Raw genomic sequence first — 19,708 nt, 5'->3', positions numbered from 1 at the left:
AATAAACTTTAAAAAAAGTGGACTTAATCAAAACGAGGTATCACCTGTCAGAATGGCTACTGTCAAAAAGACAAAAAATAAGAAGTGTTGGTGAACATGTGGACAGAAAGGAACCCTAATGCACTACTGGTGGGAATGTAAATTCGTGCAGCCACTGTAGAAAACAGTATGGAGATTCCTCAAAAAATTAAAAATAGACGGGGCGCCTGGGTGGCTCCGTCGGTTGAGCTGGACAACTTCAGCTCGGGTCATGATCGCACAGTTCATGGGTTCAAGCCCCACGTCGGGCTCTGCTGACAGAGCCTGGAGCCTGCTTCGGGTTCTGTCTGTCTGTGTCTGTCTGTCTGTCTCTCTCTCTCTCTGCTCTTCTCCCACTCATGCTCTGTCTCTCTCTCTCTCAAAAATAAAAAAATAAACAAAAAATTTTTTAAAAATTAAAAATAGAAATACCATAGGATCCAGTAATTCCACTACTGAGTATTTAACTCAATGAAAATAAAAACACTAATTTGAAAAGATATATGCATCTCCACTTACCACAGTATTATTTACAATAACCAAGATATGGAAGCAATCTAAGTGTCGATCAAGAGATGAATGGATAAAGATATAGTGTGTACACATACATTCCATGGAATACTACTCAGCCACGAAAAAGAATGACCTCTTGTCATTTGCAATAATATGGACGGACACAGAAGATATTCTGCCAAGTGAAATAAGACAGAGAAAGACAAATACTGTATTTCACCTATATATGAAATCTAAAGAACAAAATAAAAGAACAAACAAAAAAGCAGGAACAGACCCCTAAGTACAGAGAACTGGTAGCTGCCAGAGGAAAGGGAGGTAGGGGATGGACAAAAGTGTGAAAGAGAGTGGGAGGTATGGGCTTCCAGTTATGGAATAAGTCAGAGGGATGAAAGGTACAGCACAGGGAATACAGTCAGTGGTGTTGTGATAATGCTGTATAGTGACAGAAGTAGCTACACTTGTGGTGAGCATTGTATAATCCATACAGTTGCTCAATCAATGCTGTAAACCTGCAATTAATGTAACATTGTGTGTAAACTCTAAGAGCCAATAAAAAAAATAAATAACATAACAGGGGCTCCTGTTTGACGGGATTGACAGGGAGGGGCTCAGTCAGTTAAAGGCCCAACTCTTCATTTCTCTTGATTTCTGTTCAGGTCATGATCTCACAGTTCGTGAGATCAAGCCCCGCATCAGGCTCTGAACTGACAGTACAGAGCCTGTTTGGGATTCTCTCTCTCTGCCCCTCCCTCGCATGCATGCTCTCTCCCTCTCTCAAAATAAATAAATCAACTAAAATAATAAAATAATAAAATAACAAAGTAGGCCTGAAGGTTGACTCAACTGCTGCAATCTCAACTGCTGCAATCTCCTGATAAAACTGACAAATAAGGGAGTTAGGTTGCTTCTTATGAATGGAGCAAAGAAAATGGTTTATTTTTTTTAATGTTCATTTATCTTTGCGAGAGTGTGAGTGGAGGAAGGGCAGGGAGGGGGACAGAAAATCCAACGCAAGCCTGATACGGGGCTCAAACACGAACTCCAAGACCATGACCTGAGCCAAAGTTGGGACACTCAACCGACTGAGCCACCCAGGCACCCCAGAAAATGGTTTTTTGAGATGGAATTTACTTCTGGTTAAGACTGCTGAAATGAATCCAAAATCTATAAAGAACTTATCAAAATCAACACCCAAAAACCAAATAATCCAGTGAAGAAATGGGCAAAAGACATGAATAGACACTTCTCCCAAAGAAGACATCCAGATGGCTAACAGACACATGAAAACATACTCAACATCACTTATCATCAAGGAAATACAAATCAAAACCACAATGAGATACCACCTCACCTGTCAGAATGGCTACAAATTAACAACTCAGACAACAAAAGACGTTGGCAAGGATGTGGAAAAAAAAAAGCACCCTTTTTCACTGTTAGTGGGATGCAAACTGGTGCAGCCACTCTGGAAAACGGTATGGAGTTTCCTCAAAATATTTAAAAATAGAACTACCTTACAACCCAGCAACTGCACTACTACGTATTTATCCAAAGGATACAGGCATGCTGTTTCAAAGGGGCACATGCACCCCAATGTTTATAACAGTGTTATCCACAACAGCCAAAGTATGGAAAGAGCCCAAATGTCCATCGACAGAGGAATGGATAAAGATGTGAAATACACACACACACACACACACACACACACACACAATGGAGTATTATTACTCAGCAATCAAAAAGAATGAAACCTTGCCATTTCAAACAATATGTATGGAACTAGAGTGTATCATGCTAAGCAAAATTAGAGAAAGACAAATAGGACTTCACTCATATCTGGAATTTAAGACACAAAACAGATGAACATAATGGAAAGGAAGCAAAAAACCATAAAAACAGGGAGGGGAACAAAACATAACATACTCTTAAATACAGAGAACAAACAGGGTTGCTGAAGGGGTTGTGGGTGGGGGTATGGGCTAAATGGGCAAGGGGCATTAAGCATGACACTTGTTGGGATGAGCACTCGATGTTATATGAAGAGGATGAATCACTGGATTTGACTCCTGCAATCAGTATTGTACTATATGCTAACTAACTTGGATGTAAATTTAAGAAAAAATTTTTAATTGGAAAAAAGACTTCTGAAATGACATTAAAGCATTTAAAATAGTACTTAGACTTAGTTGATAAAGCATTAGCAGGATTTAAGAGGCTTGACATTGACTCCCAATTTTGAAAGACATTCTACCATGGGCAAAATGCTATCAAACAGCACCCCACGCTCCTGAAAGGAAATCAATCAATGCAGAAAACCTCACTGTTGTCTTTTTTTTTTTTTTTTTAATGTTTATTTTTGAGACAGAGAGAGACAGAGCATGAACAGGGGAGGGTCAGAGAGAGGGAGACATAGAATCTGAAACAGGCTCCAGGCTCTGAGCTGTCAGCACAGAGCCCGACACGGGGCTCGAACTCACAGACTATGAGATCATGACCTGAGCTGAAGTCGGACGCTTAACCGACTGAGCCACCCAGGCGCCCCACTGTTGTCTTTTTTAAGACACTGCCCCAACCGTCCCTACCTTCAGCAACCACCACCCTGATCCGTTAGCAGCCATCAACAAGGCAAGACATTCCAGCACCAAAAAGATGACTCACTGAAAGTTCAGACACAGCATTTTTTAGCAATAAAGTATTTTTAACTAAGGTATATAATTTTTGACATAATGCTACTGCATACTTAAGGACTACAGCATACTGTAAAAATAACTTTTATATGCACTAGCAAACCAAAAAATTCATCTGACTTGATTAGGATATTCGCTTCATTGGGATGTTCGCTTTACTGCAGCAGTCTGGAACTAAATCCACAATATCTCCAAGTATGCTTGTAATATGTTGTCTTTGTAACTGGCTTCTTTCAGTTAGCATGTCTCAGGGTTCACCCAGAATGCAGCACCTAACAATATAGTTCACAAACTATATGGATATACCACATTTTATTTATACATTTACCAGTTAGTGGACATGTGAGTTGAATTTTCACTTTTTGGCCACCATGACTAACGCTGCTATGAATATTCACAGAAGTATGCTTTCAGGTCTCTTGCCTATATTACCTAGCAGTGGAACTGCAGGGACATCATAGTAACTTTCTGAAGGAACTGCCAAACTTTTTCCCAGGGGCTGCACTATTTTTACATTCCTACTGGCAATATAGGAAGATTCTAATTCCTCCATACTCTCACCAATATTTGTTAGTTTCTTTTAAAAAAAAAAGTTACCTCAGTGTGGGCAAAGTCGTACACATCATGGTTTTTATTTCTTTAATGGCTAATGATGTTGAGCATCTTTTCATGTGCTTACTGGCCATCTGCGTACTTTCTCTGGAAAATATTCAGATGCTTTGCCAATCTTTTAATTGGCTTGTCTTTTTATAATGGAGTTGCAGATGTTATTTACTTTTAAGACCCCAACTCTTCCCTCTTAGCCCCTCAACTTCCAGAATCTGTCCATTCCTGAAGGTAGTAGATTAAGGGAGAGTAGTAGCCATGAGTCAGAAAAGCACTTCCTACTACCCCTAGGTGTTCTATACAACCAGCGCTTTGTACCAATTTGCAAATTATGACTATAATGAAGCTCTCGTGAAAACCTTGGTGTCATCCTCACCCTTTTAACACCAGCAACGGAAACATGATCCTACCTATAAAGTACCCCAAAACTTTACGTGAAAACTGATTTATCCAAAACTGGCCACACCTTCGAAACCACCATGAGCAGGATTAGTGCAATTATATTCACATAAAATGCTCAATTTAACTAGTATTTCACAAAGTCTCCTCTGCAATAACTATTTTCTCAATGTGATCTAAGCACTTCTGGGATGGGGATGGCTGTCAAATCTGTTTGCAGCAGGTATGATCAAAACTTATGAACCAGTGAATAGAGTGTCACTGTCAAAGACTACGTGTGGATGCAGAGGCAATTTGGTACAAAAACTCTGGACAAAATTTGGGAGACTTCCAAGTAGCTTGGGGACAATAGGTAGCTGACTGAAAATCATCAAAGAAACTGAAATTTAGAATACTAGCAACAGAAAGGGCACAGTAATCAAACATACTAATAAATGCCTGTTTGGGGGCACCTGGGTGGCTTAGTCAGTTAAAAGCATCTGACTTTGTCTCAGGTCATGATCTCACAGTTCGTGAGTTCGAGTTCTGCTTTGGGTGAACTCGAGCCCTGCTTCGGTCTGTCTCTCTCTCTCTCTCTGCCCCTCGATCATTTGTGCCCTTTTTCTCTCAAAAATAGTAATAATAATTTATAAAGTTAAAAAAAAAAAAAAAGCCTGTTTGGTTCCAGGCCATTTCCCCTTTACTGTGTAGTAATAGCCTAGTTAGACAGCAATTACTTTAAACCAGCTTGCCTGTATTTGTTATGGGACTATCCTGCCAAAAGAAGTTCCCTATTTTTCACCCTGACTTTAATTTAGCTTTATTTCTTAGTTTTGCTCTTTGAAGTATTTGTGTAAATATATTCATTCAATAAACCATTCACAAATAAAACACCTCATGCCAGGCACTGTTCCAAATGCTTTGCAGGTATTAATGCATTTAATCTTCTCAACAAACCTTTGAAGTAGGTAGCAGTATTATCCCCATTTTATAAGGAAATTGAAGAACAGGGAAGTTAAACTTGATCAAAATCACAAAGTCAGTAGATTATAAACCCAGGCAATCAGACTCCAGAGCTGTACTTTCCTTTAATCATACTACCTCAGATTTGAATATTCATTTGAATTCATCTGGATGGGGATCCTTTGGTCTTTTCCTCCCCACCCCCCAACCCGGTCTTTTTTTTGTTTGTTTTAATTGAAGTAAGAACAGATGCAATAAATGGATGCAGTGACAAGAGACACAAGCTTAATACATTAAACTTTGGCTTATTCTTGCTTAAAGCACATCCTTTTCCACCAAGTTAACCCTCCAGAACACTATCTCCAAAAAGCTTAATGCCCATGCCTAGCAGAATAACTCCCATGCCACTAAGATTTCTACATCAACGTCCCAGTAAACATGATTATCCCAAGATGTCCCCAACAGCTGGTAAAGCAAGTTTCTGCTGAGATTCAATAGCCCTGTAATCTTATAAAGACAAAGTACAAATCTACAAGGGGGCATGTTTCCACCTATTAAACTGACTAAAAATTACCACAATGCCTAATTCTACAGTTCCTAATGAGATCCAGGATCAGAACAGAAGCAAACTGTTCAGCATCCGTCATGGAAAAATGAGCAGGCACTGTACTAGCTGACAGAATTAATGTACCTTGTACTGAAGCATACAGGGTCATAACCATAATTATTCCCAAAACGGAAAAAATACTTGCCAGTGGTTACAAAACATAATCCTGACTTTAAAACACAAAAACAGGGGCGCCTGGGTGGCTTAGTCACTTAAAGCAACTGACTTGGGCTCAGGTCAATGATCTCACAGTTCATGGGTTAGAACCCCGTGTCGGGCTGTGCTGACAGCTCAGAGCCTGGAGCCTGCTTAAGATTCTGGGTCTCCTTCTCTCTCTGCCCCTCCCCCACTTGTGCTCTGTCTCTATCAAAAATAAATAAATGTAAAAAAAAATATTTTTTTTTAATTCAAAACCAGACAATTTAACTTAAGTGCCTAAACTCTCAAACACCACATTCAACGAACTTTCCAAGTTAAATGCTCATAGAAACAAGAAATTCTTAAGTCCAAGAACACTGAAAGTAATCATCCCAAGAAAAGAAAAAGGCCATAATAGCATCAGACACTGCCTTACAAAGGTTCTGTCACTCAAGGTTCTGGAGAGGTACTGGGTTTGCTTTATGTAAAGGTCGATCAGTTGGCCCATGACTGTTCTTTGCCTAGGAAATTATTCACTCTGAATCAAACTCAAACATCTCATTCTATAAGGCCTTCCTGTGCTTCCCAATCCATGTACACATTTCTCTGTACTGAAGATCAGTGTTTTTCTCCCCATCAAATATAACCTTCCAGTCAATCAATAATTTAGAAAATTCCCTTCCTGGGGTGCCTGGGTGGCTCAGCTGATTAAGCATAGACTTCAACTTCAGCTCAGGCCATGACCTGACAGTTCATGAGTTCGAGCCCCACATCGGGCTCTCCTGTCAGTGTAGAGCCCACTTAGGATCCGCTGTCCCCGCCGCCCTCTGCACCTCTCCTGCTCACTCTCTCTCAAAAATAAACACTTAAAAAGTAATTTTTAAAAAAATTACTTTCCTAAAAGGTCAAGAAATGTGTTTTTATCTATGTATTTCCAGAAGAGCATAGTATCTAATGCCACAAAAGGAACACAAACATGTGATGAAAGAATAAAGACAGTAAGACAAGCTATATTAAATAAAAAGACAGAAATAGGCTCTGGTGGGCTTGACTGAGTATGTCAGAGGTAAATGAAATCTTTAAGGATTCCTTCTAGATAGGACCAAAGATTCTGTAATCATCTGTCAGCAGTATTATTTGGTAGAAAACTTACTTATACCTGTCCCTAAAGAGGTCCCTGAGACCCAAGGTATCATCATCCTGAAAACCTGAGGTCTGTTCTTTAAATATATAAAGGGAAATTTAGTATAGTGTCTTATGTTATCTCACTTTGGTAAAGTGCCTATACATTCAAATAATATTCCCAACTAACAAGACTATGGTATCTTCAGGGATCCTATATTGAATCCTGTACACGAAATGACCAAAGGAGAACCAACACCATTGCACATTACAAGAGTCAAAGCATTTAGGGATATTGTGAGAACCTGGTCTAGAAGCTCCACTACTTATCATCAAGAGAAGACAAACAGAATGAGTAGGATTATAACATGTTTTAAATGGAAAAGTGACTGGTTGGTGTAAAAAACAAGGGTGGGTGGGAAATAAACTCATCAATGCAATCTATAAAAGACGGTTAAAAAAAAAATGCCACTTTTCCCAGTCAAGAGCTCCTAGGGTGCATTTAAGAGGACAGTGAAAGAAAAATCCTAGCTCTGTCCTTTATCTATTTAAAAAATAGTCACACTGGGACGCCTGGGTAGCTCAGTCGGTTAAACGTCAGCTCAGGTCATGATCCCACAGTTCGTGAGTTCAAGCCCTGCATCGGGCTCTGTGCTGACAGCTCAGAGCCTGAAGCCTACTTCAAATTCTATGTCTCCCTCTGTCTGCCCCTCCGCCGCTTGCACTCTGTCTCTAGCACTGTCTCAAAAATAAATAAACATTAAAAAAAATTTTTTAAAGATAATCACACTACTAGGTATTTACCCAAAGAATATAAAAATATTAACTCAAAGGGATACATGCACCCCTATGTTTATAGCAGCATTATCTACATTAGCCAAATTATGGAAACAGCCCAAGTAACCATAGATTGATGAACGGGGAGAGGGGGAGAGGGGGAGAGGGGGAGAGGGAGGGGGAGAGAGAGGGAGGAAGGGAGGGAGAGAGGGAGAGGGGCAAAGAAACTAAGTGTGTGTGTTTAATATTAGTCATAGGGGCGCCTGGGTGGCGCAGTCGGTTAAGCGTCCGACTTCAGCCAGGTCATGATCTCGCGGTCCGTGAGTTCGAGCCCCGCGTCAGGCTCTGTGCTGACGGCTCGGAGCCTGGAGCCTGTTTCCGATTCTGTGTCTCCCTCTCTCTCTGCCCCTCCCCCGTTCATGCTCTGTCTCTCTCTGTCCCAAAAATAAATAAAAAAACGTTGAAAAAAAAAAAAATTTAATATTAGTCATAAAAAAGAATGAAATCCATGGGGCACCTAGGTGGCTCAGTCAGTTGAGCATCTGACTTCAGCTCAGGTCATGATCTAGTAGTTTGGGAGTTCAAGCCCCGTGTCGGGCTCTGTGCTGACAGCTCCTAGCCTGGAGCCTGCTTCAGATTCTTTGTCTCCCCCTCTCTCTGCCACTCCCATGCTCATGCTTATGGTCTCCCAATAATTAAAAAAAAAAAAAAAAAAAAAGTTAAAAAAAAAAAGGGAATGAAATCTTGCCCATTTCCAACAACATGGATGGCACTAGAGAGTATTTATGCTAAGTGAAGTCAGTCAGAGGAAGACAAATACCATATGATTTCACTCATATATGCAATTTAGGAAACAAAAGAGCAAAGGGGGTAAAAAAAAGAAGAGGCAAACCAAGAAACAGACTCTCAGCTATAGAAAACAAACTTGGGGTGCCTGGGTGGCTCAAGTTGGTTAAGCGTCCGACTTCAGCTCAGGTCATGATCCTGTGTTTCTTGAGTTCGAGCCCCGCATAGGGCTCTGTGTTGTCAGCAGAGGCTGCTTCAGATCCTCTGTTGGCCTCTCTGCCCCTCCCCCACTCTCTGTCTCAAAAAATAAACATTTAAAAGATTTAAAAAAATAAACCAATGGTTACCAGAAAGGAGGTGGGGGTTGGGGGGACAGGTTACATAGGTGATGAGGATTAAGGAGTGCACTTGTGATGAGCACCAGGTGATGTATGGAACTGTCAAATCACTATATTGTACACCTGAAACTAACATTACACTGTATGGTAACTGGAATTTAAATAAAACTTTTAAAAAAATTAAAAAAAATAAAAGATAAGGATGGCTACCACCAAAAACGCAGGAAAGAAGTGCTGATGAGGCTGTGGAGAATTAGACCCTGCACTGTTGGTGGGCATGAAAAATGGTATAGTTGTTGTGTGAAACAGTAAAACATTTCCTTCCACAAAACTTGTTAAATACAATTACCATATAACCCAACAATTTTACTTCTGGGAATATACCAAAAAGAATTGAAAGCAGGGTCTTGAAAACATTTGTACACACATGTTCACAGCAGCATTATTCACAATAGCTAAAACATGGAAACAACCCAAGTGTCCATCAGTGGATGAATGGATAAGCAAAATGTAATATATACATACAATAAAATATTATTCAGCCTTAAAAAGGGAAGGAAAGGGGCACCTGGGTGGCTCAACTGGTTAAGGGTCCGACTCTTGATTCTGGCTCAGGTCATGATCTAAGGGTTCTAAGATTGGGCCCCTAGTCCGTGCTAGGCATGGAACCTGCTTAAGATTCCCTCTACCTCTCCCCCTCTCTCTCTGTCCCTCTACTGCTCCTGCTGGCCTGCATGAAGGCAAGTTTCCCAAATCACTATGTCACATGGAAAGAATGCAAAGTTATCTTAGGGATGACTCAGAACTATAATGGGGATGGGGGAAGATCAGGAAAAAAACAAGTTACCTCTGTAAACTGTAAAACTCTCTAAAATTCACATTGGTGTAATTATAAAAATCATCTCAGTAAACCTCTCTCTCTAGACTAATTATTAGTTCTCAGGAATGGTTGTTTGAAACTGTTTGGGACCTATCAAAATATATTTTATATGCATATATCTGGACTGATCAATAGAGAAGTTATTACTTCCTGAGATAAAAATATTTTAATGTTTATTTATTTTTGAGAGAGAGCGAGCATGCAAGCATGCGCGTGGTCGGGGGAGGGGCAGAGAAAGAAGTGGGAAAGAGAATCTGAAACAGGCTCCCTGCTGACAGCAGAGAGCCCAACACTGGGCTCAAAAACCTGTGAATCGTGAGATCAAGACCTGAGCCAAGTCAGGCGCTTAACCTGCCCCTATAGTTCTTTTTGCTAAATAATATTCTATTCAATAATAGTACATCTACCAAAAGAGGTAAATCTACTGTACAATTATAAATGACAGTGTAAGACCTGTACATTCCAATAAAATGCCACTATCTTTCCCTTACCTTGAATATTCTTTCATCACATGACTATTATCTTACAGACACTTATTTTTAAAAATCTAAAAATAAGGATAAATACCACAGAAAAGACTTACCATCATGGAAAGCCACTTGCACTAGAAGAGAACAGCAAGAAGAGAACAAAACATCCTGCAGCATTTTCCCAGCTGCTGCGAAAAAGTATTTTATCCTTTGATGATAAAAAGAGGTAAACTTATTAGAAGGAGTGTGTCAACAGTTTAAATTTTAGGAATGTCCCCATCTTATGATTATCAGAGATATTAACACTGAGGGGAGAGACCCCTGTATGAACATGAATGACTCTTGCACCATATGTAAAAAATATATATATTTGCGTCTTCTGGGCTCAAAAAGGAGGAAGTACAGCAGCAAAGAAAAACCTGATGTCTGCATGGGGGGGGGGGGGGGGGGGGGACGGACACCCAAGTGAATAAAAACCAAAAACCCAGACCTGCTTCAGCAAATACATTGGAAGAATAGCTAAATTAAGGACCAAAGGGAGAACTAAAAGACCTAAAATAAACGCCAGAGAACTTAATGTAACAAATTAAACAAACCTCAGTAGTTAGGAGGCACCTGGGTGGCTCAGTCAGTTGAGCATCCTAATCAGGTCATGATCCTGGGGGTCATGGAATGGAGCCCAAGTCTGGCTCTATGCTGAGCGTGGGGCATGCTTAAGATATATGCGCGCTCTCTCTCTCTCTCTCTCTCTCTCTCCCTCCCTCCCTCCCTCCCTCCCTCTGCCCCTCTTCCCTGCTTGTTCCAGTATGTGCTGCACGGTCACACGCGAGCTCTCTCTCTTAAAACAAATTTCTAATGTAAATCTCCACACTTAATTTTAAAAAGATGCAGTTTAGAAATAAAGGAATGAAGAGAAGGAACTCCACCAGAGAATCAGTCTACACAGAAATGGTGAAGTATCACGCCTCTTTATTCATTCATATTCTGAAGCTACCAGAGAAGTAAAATGTCCTTCATTTGGCATGCACATATTTAAGATAACAGTCAAAGGATGATTTTACTCATCTTCAGAAAAGTTAGCATATAAATTTTAAACAATCCCCTAAAATTCTAGAAAGCAGAGTAGCCTGGATGAAATCTACTTAGCATCTCAATTTGAAAACACAAAAGAGGCTGTAAACAGGTTTAAACCTTTTCTAAAGAATCAATAGCCTGGGGGGGAGGATTATGCTTGGGAACAAAATTACTCCCCAAATTTCAGAGACTTCACACAAGGTTTCTTTAGTGAGGAACTATGCCTTTTGATAGTTGAGGATTCCTGGTCAAAGCAGAAAAAGGAAAAACAAAAAATCAGGAAAGGGGTTTTCACTGCCTCTACAGTTACGCACGTAAGTGCTGCTCACATTTCACCGATAAACAGCTCACATGGCCCTTCTAAGTACAGAAGTTGTGAAAAGAGGGGAGGAAGCACTAGTGTATCAATATAAAAGAAAAAGAAAAGCCAATGAAACCACACTAAAATTAAAAAAAAAAAAAAACAGGCTGTCAAGTCAAAGCAGACATTATTTTTAAAAGATACACATAGTGGGGTGCCTGGGTGACTCAGTGAGCTAAGCATCTGACTCTTGATTTCTACTCAGATCATGATCTCACGGTTCATGGGTTCCAACTCTGTGTCAGGCTTACAGCTGACAGCACAGAGCCTGATTGGGATTCTCAAAATTAATAAATACACCTTAAAAAAAATTATATATGTCAAAGTTCAGGTATTATGCTTCTTTTAGAACTAATGGACTTACACAATATCCAAGGAATGGCTGAAATTATCAGCCAAACGAAATTTGGACAATCTCTAAACAGCCAATTCATAGATAATTCAATGACAATCAATACTCTGCCTTACAGATTTATAAAAGATCCAAATAACTTAGTAGCAAAGACTCTGCTGTTAATACTTAGGAATACACCAGGGTGCCTAGGTGGTTCAGTCAGTTGAGCACCAAACTTCAGCTAAGGTCATGATCTCGTTCATGGTTCCTGGGTTTGAGTCCTGCATCGGTGCAGAGCCTGCTTCTGAGCCCCTGTCCCCCTCTCTCTCTGCACCTCCCCTGCTTGTGTTCTCTCTCAGAAATAAACTTTTAAAAATGAAAGAAAAAAACATTTAGGAATACATAGATACACAGATATTTCTAAATACCATGCACTTTATCACATCGACAAATACTCCATTGGAGGTACCAGTTCTGTACCATAAAGCATGGAAAATAAATTTTCATTTGACAATCTTAAGGGAGAGTACAGTATCAGTTAACCATACAACAAATTCAGTATAATCCCTATGGAACATGATTTTTGACATAACTACACTCTAATAAACCTATGAGATTAAATTGGTTACAAAACATTCTTAGCTAAACTAACTTATAATGGTTGTTAAACATTAAATCCCTGCCAAATTTGACAATTTTAACTTTATCATAAATAATTCGACTGCTTAAGTCTACTCAAAGTTTGTGGTGCCATCATTTTAAAGTCTATTTGCACCTGAGTGGGCTTCCAAATCACTAAGGAATTCTAGGAGATGCTAAAACATAGTTTAAGATTTTGCATTACTCAAAACTGTAATTCAATCTATAAAAAAAAAAAGTCTTGGTGCACCTGGGTGGCTCACTTGGTGAAGTGACCAACTCTTGATTTCAGCTCACGTCATGATCTCGCAGTTTGTGGGTTCAAGCCTCGTATCTGGCTCTGCGCTCAGTGCAAAGAGCCTGCTTGGGATTCTCTCCCCCCCCCCCGCCCCTCCCCAGCTTGCACGCTCTCTCTCAAAAATAAATACTTTTAAAAAATAAATTTTTACAAGTTATAAAGGAAGGAAATTTGAAGTAAATAATTTTGCAAGATTTGAAGCGTCTCCTGGGATTTTTAAGCAAGAGTTTAAACGGCTTCAAGTGGACAGAATTAATAAATTAACTTAGAAGTCAATAGAAGTATACTTTGTGTTGGAGGAAATAGGATTTTTAAAATAGAAAATATGTCTGGGAAGCCTCTCTAAAGAGGTCCTATTCAATTCTAGTAACACTTCCACAATTCTCACTTGTACTCTTAGTAAGTGGACCAAAACACACACACACACACTTTGAGAAACATAGCATGCTAGGAAAACACCACCTTTACAGCCAGAAAGACTCAGATGAGACTTTCTTCCTGCCGTACATATTTATTTACAAGCTATTTAACCTATGTCAGGTAATCTCTATAAGACTGCTTCCTGATCAGAGATACCCACCTCTCACTAGGTTCTGAGAGTTAAAAGGAAGACTGCATAGGCAAATTCTGTAGCAAGTAACAGAACTCAACAGCATCTTAAAAATCCTTTTCTTTGCTTGCCTGTCTTCCAAGATTTAAAAAAAGGGGGACAGAGGAATCCAGGAGGATGTAAGCCCTCAGAGGAATGTTAACAATGTGCTTGATGCAGTAATGAGCTAAATAAAGAACACGGTTTAGAATCTAGCCTAATAAATAGAACCTTTTGCATCATCTAACTCCATCTCCTCTTTCTAGCCCAGATAACTCCATTCTTAGGCCTCACATGCTTAATTCCAATACTGCACTCTTGATTACATATCTGAAAGAACCTTCCTCTCTCACTACCCAAATCTTATCCACTGGATAGCTCGCCTATTACTCAAGCTTTCCCTAATAATTATTCACAATGCTATCCTCAATTCCCCTTTTCTCAAATTCCTGTATCACATAAGCTAGCAAAATCATTTTGTTTTTAGCCACAATTCTCCTTAAAGGGGGACCGTAAGATCCTTTACGTTGAGTATTATAGTACATTCTTTTATCATTCACAAGGGGAAACTCATTCTCAAAACTCACTAAATACCTATTGATTAAAAAGCCCAAGAATGGATTTACAGGAGAAATCCTTAGGAATGCTTTTGAAGGTACCAAGAGAGGAATTCCTAATTATATCAAATGATCAAAATGTAATATAAAAATAGATGTTGATACAGGGGAAAATGATAGAAATCAACAAATGAAGGGAAGAAACATTAAGAAGCCCATAAGGTATGCAGTGCCAACTCTAAAACAAGATAAATAGTATTTTTTAAGTCAGATTAAATATGATTATTAGCATTTACAGCTAAATTTAAATCTAAAGTTATGCTACATATTCTATCATCTGCAAGACAGAAAGTAATCCTTTATTACTGCACTTGGGCAAATATACCCACATAACTAACCATTACTCATTGTTCAAAGCTGGACAAAAATTAGACAAAAAAAGCTATGCAGTACTGCTACATAGCTTCCAATATTCTCAAACTCAAGATCCCTGACAATTACTTAACTGCTGAAAAAAACAGTTGAGACAGCCTCTCTCTAGAAGGGAACGTTACAGGTCATCTACTCAAAAGCAGCCGTATACCCCGAGATACGCATTAGGTTTCGAGTACAGACCAAATGTCTGAATTTTTTTTTTAATTTTTTTTTTTTAACATTTATTTATTTTTGAGACAAACAGAGAGAGAGAGCATGAACAGGGGAGGGGCAAAGAAAGAGGGAGACACAGAATGGGAAGCAGGCTCCAGGCTCTGAGCCATCAGCCCAGAGCCCAACGCGGGGCTCGAACTCACGGACCGCAAGATCGTGACCTGAGCCAAAGTCAGACGCCCAACCGACTGAGCCACCCAGGCGCCCCCAAATGCCTGAATTTTTAATAAGCACACTCAGTTACTCTAATTCAGTCAGGCATATGAGAAACAATGATCGATTCCAGTGGTTCTCAATGCTGTTTGCACACTGAAATTCTTTAAGGAGTTTTTCTTTTGGGGCACCTGGGTGGCTCAGTGGGTTGAGCGTCCAACTCTTCGCTCAGGTCATGACTTCGCTCAGGTCATGATCTCAGTCTGTGAAACTAAGCCCTGCTGTGGGCTCCTTGCTGAGAGCTAGGATTCTCTCTTCTCACCCCCTCTCTCTGCCCCTCCACCACTGGCCCATGAGTGCTCGCTCGCTCTCGCTCTCTCTCTGTCACTCAAAATAAATAAACTTTAGAGATGCCTAGGTGGTTCAGTCTGTTGGACATCAGACTTTGGCTCCGGTCATGATCTCATGGTTCATAAGTTCGTGAGTTCGAGCCCCGCATCGGGCTGTGCTCTCAGTGCAGAACCTGCTTCAGATCCTGTCTCCCTCCTCTCTCTCTGCCCTCCCTTGCTCAAGCTCTCTGTCAAAAATAAAACATTTAAAAAATAAACAAACTTTTTAAAAAAAAATGTTTGAAGGGGAACCTGAGTGGCTCAGTTCGTGAAGCCTCCAACTCGTGATCTCCCGGTTTCTGAGACTGAGCCCTGCATGGGGCTTTGCACTGACAGTGGGGAGGCAGCTTGGGATTTTCTCTCTCCCTCTCTCCCCCTCCCCCACTCTCTCAAAAACAAACCGTAAGAAAAATGAAAAAACATTAAAAAAATAAAAATCCTTCTTAAAAAATGTTGAACATTTCTGTAATTTAACAAAAAGAAAAAAAAATTTAAGTTTATTTATTTTTAGAGAGGGAGAGAGGAGTGAGCAGGGAAGGGACAGAGAGAGAAGGAAAGAGAGAATCTCAAGCAGGTTCTACACTGCCAACTTGGACAAGAGTGACCAGGGGCTGAAACCCACGAACCCTCAAATCATGACCTGAGCCAAAACCAACAGTCAGACATTTAACTGACTGAGCCACCCAGGCACTCCAGACGTTTTTGTTTTAGTCGTTAGACTGACCTAGAGTAACACACCATTTTTTAAATTTTCATGTTAGTCTGGCTAAACCCATCATCCAATTGGTTTCTAAAGTATTTTTTAATATCTACAATGTTTTGGTGAGAAAAAGGTATGTTGCTAAATGATATGTATGTTTCCATGAAAAAATGTAATACAGATGTGTACATCCACTCTTTTAGGAAACTTTCCATATTAACATCCATACGATCCAGATTTTTCTTAGTGATGGATCAATGGTGGAATTGGCAGCATTTTTCTTTATTGGTGTTATACAAAGTAATAATGTATGTCAAATCAATAGCATGTTGGGGTCTATAAAATGGAAGTATCTTCCTGTGTTTGTACGTGCATGGACACTTGAGCAAAGACAAAATTCTCGAAGTATATTCAAACCATTAACAATAACAATAATTACTTCTGGCAGTACAGAGAAGCTGTATCTATTTGACAGGGCTGTACTATTGGACTTTATAACATTTAATTTTAGCTTTTGTAATTAAAACAGACATGCGTTTCACATTTTAAGTAATGTTTAAAATATTTAAATACATGAGTTCTTGTAGTGAAAACATTATATGCACTGAGCATTCATGAACTCGTTGTACTGTAAAATGAAAAGCTCCTTTCAGAAAAGGATGGTACAGAAGCCAAAGGCCTCAGGTTTATTTACCTTTTTTTATAATGTTTATTTTTGAGGGAGGGAGAGAGGGCATGCAAGCAAGTGGAGGAGGAGTAAAGAGAGGGAGACACAGAATCCAAGGGAAGCTCCAGGCTCTGAGCAGTCAGCATAGAGCCGGGAGGAAGGGCTCGAACTCATGAACCATGAGATCATGACCTGAGCCAAAGTCAAACACTTAACTGACTGAGCCATGGGCACCCCAGGTTTGTTTACTTAGACCAGCAAATTCCACTCCTCAAAATCTCTCCTAAGCAAATAGCCCAAATTACAGAAAATGCTACATTGAATGTAAGTATTTCATTGCAGTATTACTAGCAATATACTAGCCAAAAACGTTTGTTACTGGATGTTACACAGCCAATAAGAATATTTACAAAATAGTTCGTGATAGAAGAAAAATGTCCATAATACAAAACTGTGCAAAACGAGATAAAAAGGTATATAAAAAACAGGCTCCGGGGGCGCCTGGGTGGCTCAGTCGGTTAAGCGGCCGACTTCGGCTCAGGTCATAATCTCGCGGTCCGTGAGTTCAAGCCCCGCGTCGGGCTCTGTGCTGACCGCTGAGAGCCTGGAGCCTGTTTCAGATTCTGTGTCTCCCTCTTTCTCTGACCCTCCCCCGTTCATGCTCTGTCTCTGTCTCAAAAAAATAAATAAACGTTAAAAAAAAAAACAACAAAAAAAAAAACAGGCTCCTCGCTGGCTCAGCTGGAAGAACGTGCAACTCTTCATCTCAAGGTCTTGAGTTTGAGCTCCAGACTGGATGTACAGATTACTAAAAAAAAATTTTTTAAAGACATATATAAAAAAGATATATAAAAAACAATGAAATAGTGAAACAAAACAAAATCTGCACAGAACACATCAGTTAATACAAGTTTTCTTCCCACCTTTGGTTTTTCAAATTTTCCACAAATATACATCTACACTGAAAAAAAATACAGAAAATATACTAGATAGAGGCTTTAGCTGGAAAATATCCAAGTTACTCAAGTCAATTTTAATGCACTTTAGCCAGCTACTATTTTTAGTAATGATTGTCCTCAATTCCTCTCTGCTTCACAAGTGTCAGTAAATTTAAAAAAACACTTTCAGATTTTTAAGCTTAAATACTTGATGTCAAATAAAAATAAGAGAAAAAAGTAATTTTAATTATTTAAATCACATCTTGATTAGTCAAATAAGTCTACTTGATAATCAATCAAGACTTGATGTGAAGACCTCTACAATAGGCCATTCTCTTAATCTATTATCTTCAAAGTCATACAGAACTAAAATAAAATACACTGCTTTACATATTACTACTAGTATTCCAAAACTTTCAGCTTTTAAAAGCGTAGGAAAGAGGGGCGCCTGGGTGGCTCAGTCGGTTAAGCATCCGACTTCGGCTCAGGTCATGATCTCGCGGTCCGTGAGTTCGAGCCCCGCGTCAGGCTCTGCGCTGACAGCTCAGAGCCTGGAGCCTGTTTCAGATTCTGTGTCTCCCTCTCTCTCTGACCCTCCCCCATTAATACTGTCTCTATCTCAAAAATAAATAAACGTTAAAAAAAAAATTTTAAGGCATAGGAAAGAAAACTGGGTAACAATATTAATGCAGTCTGATAGACAAGAATAAAAAGTAAAGACAAAATGACTAAAGAAATGTTGGCAAATAACATTCTGAATGGAGGAAAACTAAATCAAGAAAGTCATAAGCAAGTTGTAGCAATGACGAATAAAAGACAAAGGCATAAAGGACCATGTTAATGGTTATCTGTTAACTGTCAGGAAGAGGAAAAACCAATTTAACAGCAAATCGTCTAGAGAAAAAAACCAACGTCTCCTGTGGCCGTTCCCCAGTGCCCCCAAATTACATGCCTTACAAATCACACACTGAAAAGATACATAAAGAAAAAGAAAAGGGGCACCTGGGTGACTCAGTTGTTGAGCATCGACTCTTGATTTCTGCTCAGGTTACGATCCCAGGGTCGTGGGATCGAGCCCCGCGTCAGGCTCTGCACTCAACACGGAGCCTGTTTGGAATTCCCTCTGCCCCTCTCCCCATCTCGCTCTCTAAAACTGAAAAATAAAGAATAAAAAGAAAAAGAAAGAAAAAGGAAAATAGAGGGCCGTATTACTGTCTCATTAAGTTCCTACAGCTTCTTTCCTATCCAGCCCTTTATAAAGTGTTAGTCTAGCAAGAGGTTACAAACAGTTATTTTTCTTATGCTCAGCATTGTTTTATTTGCTCTATTCCTTGATTAAATAACAGTTGAGGGCACCTGGGTGGTTCAGTCTGTTAAGCATCCGACTTCCTCTCAGGTCATGATCTCTCAGTTAGTGAGTTCAAGCCCCATATGAGCTCCCGTGCTGACAGCTTGGAGCCCGGAGCCTACTTCAGATTCTGTCTCCCTCTCTCTCTGCTCCTCCCCTGCTTGCCTTCAGTCTCTCACTCTCAAAAACAAACATTAAAAAAAAATTTTTTTTTTTTAAGTAACATTTGAACATGTTCAATGGCCATATTAAAAAGTAGAAGGTTGGTGGTGGTGCCTGGGTGGCTCAATCAGTTAAGCGTTCAACTTCGGCTCAGGTCATGATCTCACGGTTTGTGGGTTCAAGCCCTGCATCCGGCTGTGTGCTGACAGCTCAGAGCCTGGAGCCTGCTTCAGATTCTGGGTCTCCCTCTCTCTCTGCCCCTCCCCTACTCACACTCTCTCTCAAAAATAAATACTAAAAAAAAAATTTTTTTTTAAAGGTAGAAGGCTGAACAGTAAGTTAAGGGTTTGTTAGATTCCAAAGCTAGAAAGAAACAGAAGAATCTCACAATGAGGGAGGGGAAAGAGGGAGGATATCAGTTCTTTAAAATAAATACAGAATTATAAGAAAAATTCCACATTTATAAATGGGATTCTACTGGCTACAGGTGAGGAACATATTACTACCATATAATCTAATAAATCCGAACATTTTCTTATAACTATATCAAGACCAATTCTCTTCT

General features: G+C 39.7%; 1 protein-coding gene across 2 annotated transcripts in view; it reads right to left on the bottom strand.

The window, feature by feature from the left end:
• Positions 1 to 19,708, bottom strand: part of YWHAE (tyrosine 3-monooxygenase/tryptophan 5-monooxygenase activation protein epsilon) — a 54,596-nt gene that overhangs the window by 18,976 nt on the left and 15,912 nt on the right. Inside the window, exon 2 of one of the 2 annotated variants that reach the window (XM_042916467.1) lies at positions 10,400 to 10,494. The exons of the other annotated variant lie outside the window; for it this stretch is intronic. Coding sequence (XP_042772401.1) covers positions 10,400 to 10,463 — 64 coding nt within the window. The 5' untranslated portion in view covers positions 10,464 to 10,494. The remainder of the gene's footprint in view (positions 1 to 10,399; positions 10,495 to 19,708) is intronic. 2 annotated transcript variants of the gene reach the window in all.

This window comes from Panthera leo, chromosome E1, assembly GCF_018350215.1.
Source record: "Panthera leo isolate Ple1 chromosome E1, P.leo_Ple1_pat1.1, whole genome shotgun sequence".
NCBI lineage: Eukaryota > Metazoa > Chordata > Mammalia > Carnivora > Felidae > Panthera > Panthera leo.
This window is presented reverse-complemented; position numbering and strand designations above follow the sequence as displayed.